This window comes from Psammomys obesus, unplaced genomic scaffold, assembly GCF_907164565.1.
Source record: "Psammomys obesus unplaced genomic scaffold, mPsaObe1.curated_primary_1811, whole genome shotgun sequence".
Classification (NCBI taxonomy): domain Eukaryota; kingdom Metazoa; phylum Chordata; class Mammalia; order Rodentia; family Muridae; genus Psammomys; species Psammomys obesus.
Genome location: NW_026596225.1, coordinates 2924519 through 2932187, shown reverse-complemented (window position 1 = coordinate 2932187; position 7669 = coordinate 2924519). Strand labels below are relative to the sequence as shown.

Here is a 7669-nt window from a genome sequence, read left to right as displayed (position 1 = left end):
CCTCCAGCCCAGCGTTCGGAGCGGCTTTCGCTGCCACCGTCTGCTCCCCGAGGCCGCAGCCTGCCCAAAGCTGGGGGTTCCTTCCGCTAGGCCGCTCGCCCTGAGGCAGGAAGACGAGTTCGAGGAGGATGCCTGGGCCCGTGAGTACCGCGACGGCTGCGGGCCGGGCGGGAACAGAGCGCGGGCGGAAGATGGTCTTCGGGCTGATGCCCCTCCCTGCGGGTGGCTCAGAGCCCTAGCCTGGTGTCGCCACCCGGACCCCGACCGGGACAGCGGGCAGCCCCTCCCCCCAGCCCACACCGGAGGGAAGGAAGGAGGGGAAGGAGAGCACCAGTGAGCAAGGGAGCCCGAGCCGGGCGCGAGCCGCCACCAGTTCGCTTGGAAACCGTTGCCACAGCAACGGGGTTGCGCTCCCCGGCAACGCGACTGCGGGGTGGAGACGCCCCCTCCCCCATCGCGGCCGGGGGCGCGGGAGGGGGGGAAAGGGGGTGCACAGTGGAGAGAGCATCTCTCTGCTGGCCGGTCTGGGTGTGCCTGCCTCAGCACGTCGAGGGTGGGGGTGAGGGAGAGCGGCTCCGTGGGCACGAGCCGGCTCCCACGTGGCTGCAGTCGTCGCAACAGGGCTCCAGGGTGGCTGCAAACGTGGAGGCGGCCCAGACCGCTGCGGGGGGGGGGGGGGCCTGGAGGTTGTAGGGTCTGGGGTCTCTGCCGGGCAACCACCATTGTTAGTGCCGCCACTAGGGTGGGCTCCAGCTCCCTTGAAACATGGCCTGACACGAAATCCCATTCTCCGGCGGTGAATTTTTTTTTTTTTTTTAACTAGGGAAGAGGAAAGAAGCTAGCCAACATCCCTCATGGCTAGGGCATGTGCCAAATCATGGGCCCGCGGTGGGCTGCTACTTGGTGTTCCTAGCCACCACTCTCCAGGGAGGGATGGAAGCAGAGCAAAGGACCTTGCTCACCCAGGGGAGCTGAATCCCAGGCCAGATGGGAGCGACCCAGCTCATTGTTTGGACCACAGTGCTCCTTTCTTGTCTGTGCACAATGCTTTGACTGTGTGGGGTGGCATGGAGGTTGGCCTGCAAAGAGACCAGTGCCACACGGAGGTGCCCTGCCCAAGGGAGCTCCTCAGATGGCTGCTGAGTCAGAGGAAATGACCTCTGGCTCCCCTCCCGCCCTCCCCTCATCGGGCAGTGTGCTGGACAGAGAAATGGCCCCCCTGCCAGTAGAACCTGACTCAGCAGATGCCAGTCCTGACCACAGGCTTCACATGTAGCATCCCTGAAACCACGACCTACCACCCCTAGGTTCCGTTTTCTATTCAGTGAGGCATCCGGGGCCCAGGATCTGGGGCATTTGAGGCCTTGGCAGAAGATGCCCTTAAATGGATGCTACCTGGGAAGTCAGGCAGAGAGACCTGGGCTTAGTCACAGGTTCCCTTCAGGCTTTATCTGCTCTGTGTGCAGTCTGTGTGCATCCACAGTCCCCAATCCTTACAGCCAGTGTGCAAGGTGCATTTAGCATTCCTGTTTAGAGATAAGACTCCTGGGGCTCAGGAAGGGAAGGGATTTGCCCCAAGGTCAAGCAAACTAGAAAGCAGTGGAGCTCCGTTTGTCTTGCAGGCTCCTCGGCTGACATACCCCCTCTTAGCCATGTGATCCAGGCAGGAAAGACTCCCAGAGCTTGCCAGAGGAACATTCCTAGCCTTCCTTCATGTTCTTGCAGCGAGGAAGTTGCCCGTCTCTAGCCTTGGAGCACCTCTCCTTCCTGCTGAATCAGCTGGCTTCCTCACATGCAGCACAGGGCGTGCTATTGATAGGCTGTGTTCGTGCCTCCCTCCTCCATTTTCTCTCTGGCTGAGTTGAAGCCTCTGTCTGGCTACCTTACCCTCTGGGAGCCTCTCAGCCCCTGCTCTCTGGTGCATAGGCTCTCTGGCTTTTACAGCTTCTATCTCTAATTATGAGACAGTCTGGCCGACACAGACCCAGACAAGTGCTGGGAACCTGTGGTTGGCCAGGCCAGCTCAGAGGCTGGGAACCCAGTGCCTCCATGGGTCACAGGGGCAATGGCATGAGTGATGTAGCCAGGTACCTGCTCATCAGTAATGTTGCCATACAGCATGTAGACTTTGTGTGTCTAGATTATCTAGTGTTTTTTGAGATCAAGCATAAAGAGTGACCTTTGTGTAAACATTGGGAAAAGTGAATATGGGAAAGATTGTTAGCCATTGGCCAACAGAACATTTTTGAATTGCATTAAAGTTGACGCCGCACACAGCCCGTAGTAAGGTGGGGGTGATTTCTGCTGGAGCACCCCCATGGGGCAGGCTGCTGGCCTTCAGTTGGCCCCATCCAAGTACACTGAAGTGTTTTCACGTCCCTTGTGCCCCGACACTTGATTGGGCAGGTGTTTTGTTTCAGGTTTATTCACTTTCTGTGCGAGTGTTCTGCCTGCATCTATGTCTGTGCACCGTGTGTGTTTAGTGCCTGTGGAGGTCAGAAGGCAGCGGATCCCCTGGAACTGGGGTTCCAGACCCTTGTGAACCTTTCTGTGGGTGCTGGGAACAGAGCCCATGCCCTCTGCAAAAGCAACACATGCCATTAACCACCGAGCCATCTCACCAGGCCCCTAGGCAGGCCTCAGCATCCCTGTTCTACTGTTGGTGTGGGGCTAGAATGGGAGCACATGGCTCAGTTACGTAGAAACAGGATTTGAACTCATGCTTCCTCTCAGTGCTTGACGTAACACACTGCTCCTTACGAGACACGAGCATCCGCTTTCTCTACCCTGTGGCCTCCTCCCTTGCAAGAACAGATCATCACATCCTGCGTGAAGGATGGAGAAACGGGGAACCACAGGAATGAGCTTTCCATGAGTCTGGGCTTTTACTGCCTTGCCCCATTTCTCCCACACTGCCCCTGACAGGGCCAGAGCTAAAAATGAGGGCCCAAGGAAATTCTTTGTGTCTGCACACCCACTGGGGCTCCGGGCTCTGATGTCCTTGTGCTGGGGTAGGCCACAGACACAGGTCAGGACCTGGCTGAGCCTTTTTTGAGCTGAGGCTATGGTAGAGTCATGCAAGGCTGACTTTGGGACGTGTTGTTGTGAGGAAGAGGAATAGAAATGTCCCGTGTCTCCCTGACAGGCCTTTCCTGCCAGGACTGGGTTGTGCAGCCTTCAAGGCTTCCCAGCCAGTTAAGACTCTACCTCTTGAGTGTTGTTGGGCTCACAAGTGTAAGAGGCCGGTGGCGGCAAGGACAGGCTGACGGCTGCTTTCCTCCCTGGCCTCAGCACATCACTCTCCATTTTGGTGCTGTCTCCTCTCCTGCTCTCTATCTCAGGCTCACGTCCAGAGTATGGCTTGTCACAAGTTATGACACAGACCTCTTGCCCCCAGGGCCTCCAGATCACTTTCCCTTGTATTAAAGCTCATAGATGGTTTTTAATTTGGTTACAGCCCACCCAAGTGCCAGTCGTGGCACACACCTTTAATTCCACTGTTTGGGCGGCAGAGGCAGGAAGATCTCTTGAGTTCCAGGACCACCAGGGCTACATAATGAGTCTGTGTCTTGAAAAAGCAAAACAGAACCTACCCCTGGAGGGCTAAGGGCCGGGCGGTCGCTTTTTCTTCCCATGCTATTTTTCAAGAATTTAGTATATGCTGACCAAGCTCCTGAGGGGTCCCTTCTCCCACAGCTCAAACATCCAATGGTACCTGGACACCTCAAATCACCATAACAAGTAGCTTTCAGCTCCGGTGTGCCAGGTGAGCAAGCCTTTGTTAAGACTGTGGAGCATTCCAGGATCACTGGGCAGGGCAGTGAGGGTAGCTCAGGCTAGACATGTCCAGGGAACAGTGGAGGAGGCCAAGAGGCCCTGGCAGGAACTCCTCGAGGCCATGATCTGGGTCACAGGTTTCTCTGGCAGAGCATCTGCTGAAAAATTGTTAGAAATTTGAACTCTGAAGCCAGGTGTGGTGGTTTTTGCCTGTAACCTCAGCTTTTAATATTAATAATATTAATATTATTAGAAGAAGCAAGATGATTGTGAGTTCAAGGCTACCGTGGGTGACCTAGTGAGTTCAGACGATGGTGGTGGTGGTAGCTCTCTGGATCTGGACAAGCTCCCCTCTGTGTATTTCAGACACTTGTACAAGCTTCTGAGGTGCCAGTCTCAAACACCCACCCTATCCCCCAGCCCCAAAGCACACAATTCTGTGACCTTTGCAGAACTTAGCTCACTCCTTACCACAGCGGTGATTCATGAGAAAACAGGCAGCACAGTGGTTAGGAAACACCTGGGGCCTGGCTTTTATCCCAGGATGGTCTAAGAAAACCCAGCAAAGCCCCAAGCCCATAATGCTGCACATTAAGAGGGAATCCTAAATATTGTTCAATAATATACAAGAATATAAGGTGAGGAAAAGAGGAAATGCAGAAAAGGAATCCTTTGGCAGAGGGAAAGATGGAGGGCATGGTTCCCGGTGGACAGGGAGGAGGTGGGCAAGTACAGGTGTTTGCTGTCAACATTGTGGAGACGGTGAGACAACATGAGGGGCTGAGACCAAGACTCTGGGGCCGAGTCTCTGGGTGTCCCCCCCCCCCGCCCACTTGGGCCAAAGCATGCACAGAGGCAGGGAAGAGCCTTGGGGCAGGGGTTTTGAAAAGTCTGGCCCGTTCAATAGAGCATTCCAAAAGATCTGAATGACCCTCTTGGTGTTTACAAGCCAAACAACTACTGTGGACTGTCCAGGAGGGACGCTTCAGGCCAGACTGGCTCTCTGTAGCCTGGCAGGGGAGTTGGAGCAGGACTGTTTGTCGGGCAGCTCAGTGGCATGTTCTCTGACCCAGAGTTTGCACAGAGCAGAGGCTGTTGGCATTTCCTGCAGCAGTGGCAGCAGCACACAGACTTGGGGTTTCTTCTTTGGCATCTGGCCCAGTGCCCAGGCTGTGAGCTAGGTACCCTTGGGGCATATTTCTGTACTTTGTTCTCTGCAGATCTTGAAGTACCTCCCCACTCCCTGGGCTACACCAAAGGTGCTGTGGAGCCTTGACAGGCTGGAACAGGACACACATCTGGCCACAGGTTAACCCAACTCCCAGGTGTTCTCATGAGCTGGGTGCTAACAGGCGCTGGGGCTTCATCCACAGCTCAGCCCATGGAGGTGGACAGCGGCTGGTCACATACAGACCAAACCTTAGCACCTCCTCTTCGCTGTGTGACATGAAATGAGGAGATGTGAATGTTCCTGTGATTGTGCATGGAGCCAGATGTGGAGGTGCAGTCCTTGAATCCCAGCAATGGGGAGGCAGAGGCAGGTGGACAGCTCTTGAGTGTGAGGCCAGCTGGGACATAGAGACACCCTGTCTCAAAAACAACAAAAATCTCCAAGGAAAGAAGGATCAACTTCTGATGACCCTGGCAGATTATTTTTAAAGCTTCTCTTTATTTCTATGCTCTCGGAGGGAACCGTGGTGTCACGTTGTCCATGATGGCCGTTCTTCTGGGCCCAAGCCATCTTTGCAGTTGCAGAGCTGCGCCATTGCCCCCGGCTCTTTGACAGATGCTTCTCATTTAGCAAGCTTCATTCCCTCCAACCACAGAAATACATTTTTTGACCCGGGACTGTTTCTGCCCTTTTGGCTGAAGCCTGCAGAACATCCCTGTTCCTGAGGGCTCAAGGAAAGGAGAACAACAGATTTAATTAACTCCCAGTGACTGGCAGCATCGTGTTTTTATCTGGGCTGCGTCACCATGGCAGCCTCATGGTGGGGTTGTGGAGGGGGCGGGCAGAGCTATTGTTCCTACCCTTGTCTGCTCTGGAACGCAGGCCCAGGAGGATAGGACTGGCATGGGCACCAAGGGACACATGGCTAAAGGCAGCCAGAGAGTCAGACAGGAGCCATCTGGGGAGCCAGGGTGGCCAAGGCCTGGCACCCTTTCAGCCTGGGTCTTAAGCTGACTGTGGGCACCAAAGCTGAGAGTGTGGGTGTGCCAAGGGCAGGCGGTTGTTTGGAGCGCCTGGAAAACCATACTCATACTCGGCACGAGCTCAGGCTAGGGCTTTGCAGCTAGGCCTAAGTTCAAATTAGCACTGCCATCTGTACAGTTAACTGCTCTTCCAGTTCTCAGCCGAGTTGGAAACAATTTGTTCCCCGTGTGTGTGAGTGTGTGTGTGTATGGTGGTGGTAGGGGGAGGTTGTGCTAAAGTCCCTGGTAGAAGGCATTCAGGAAAGGCCCGTTTCTGTCCCATGAGGATGGTGGCCTGTCTGGCTCTTGCTGCCCGCAACTAAGCAGTCAGAGATGCCCTCAGACCCCTGCTGAGGTAGGAGGTGGGCCTTAGAGACTTTATAATGAGTGCAGGACTAGGTGGTTCCGAAAGAAAGACAAACCTAATTTTCCACCCCTCTGCAGACGGGGAAAGGAATTAGTGGAAGGAAAAGGGAGGGCTGGAAGCAAGAGAGGTGCAGCCAGTGGGGTTTGCGCATGAGTAGGTGGTGTGGGAAGTCGAGTTGGGGCTGGAATCCGGCTGGCAGAGGCGCCCAGAGGAAGGAAAGCGGGCCTGGCCCACGCCCAGCACAAGGCTTCAGGAGCAGACAAAGGCAGGGCCGGCGGCGTGCAGCGGCAGCCGCTGCCAGCCTCGCAGGCGTGGCCAACAGCTAGGAGCAGCGCGGAGCAGAAGCTGGGCGCCACGCGGGCTGCTGGTGGGCCTCCAGGAGGTGGGCTGTCCTCCTCCCCACCCCAAACCGCGGGACTAGCCCCGTGCCCCGGTGCTTGCAAGCCTCCTCCTAAGTGGACCCTAGGGTCGAGGGCGGGCTCCGCGCGCCCCCTGCTGGCCCATCTTGGGTCGCGTCGGCACGCGGCGGCCGGGTCTCGAGTCGGGGGAAACCCTGTCGGGGAAACCTCGGGGCGTGACGTCACCCTCGGTGACGTCACCCGGCCCCCGGGGAGCGCGGGGGTTCCCACGGAGGAGGCATCCCCGGCCCCGCGAGGGGCGAGGGCCGCGGGCCGGGAGTCGCCCAGGGTCCCGGCGAGCCTCGCTGAGCCCGGTGTCTGCCCCGCAGGTCGCTCGCGGCCCCGGGTGAGGTGAGCCCGCGCCGGCCGGCGCCATGGAAAGGAGAGGGAACCCAGGTTGCCCCCCGCCGGCGTGCGCGCCCGTTGAGCCCCGTCGCAGGCAGCCCCCGGCCGCGGGTCCCCGAGCGACGCTGGCGGCACCTGGGAGCCGGGCGCGGCCCCGGGGCCACGCCAAGGAGCCCAGCGTCCAGTAAAGCTGCCGAGGCCCCGCCGCTCGCGCCGCAGCCATGGTGATGTCCCAGGGCACCTACACGTTCCTCACGTGCTTCGCCGGCTTCTGGCTCATCTGGGGTCTCATCGTCCTGCTGTGCTGCTTCTGCAGCTTCCTGCGCCGCCGCCTCAAACGGCGCCAGGAGGAGCGGCTGAGGGAGCAGAACCTGCGTGCCCTGGAGCTGGAGCCCCTGGAGCTGGAGGGCAGCCTGGCCGGGAGCCCCCCGGGGCTGGCGCCGCCGCCGCCGCCGCACCGCAGCCGTCTGGAGGCGCCCGTGCACGCGCACCCGCACGTGCACGCGCACCCGCTGCTGCACCCCGGGCCGGCGCCGCCGCACGCGCACCCGCACCACCACGCGCTGCCGCACCCGCCGCCGCCGCACCT

General features: G+C 58.2%; 1 protein-coding gene across 1 annotated transcript in view; it reads left to right on the top strand.

Moving 5' to 3' along the window:
* Prr7 (proline rich 7, synaptic) overlaps nt 1–7669 on the top strand; it is an 8673-nt gene continuing 1004 nt past the window's right edge. The window contains exons 1-2 of the mRNA XM_055595797.1: nt 1–140; nt 7065–7669. Coding sequence (XP_055451772.1) covers nt 7302–7669 — 368 coding nt within the window. The 5' untranslated portion in view covers nt 1–140; nt 7065–7301. The remainder of the gene's footprint in view (nt 141–7064) is intronic.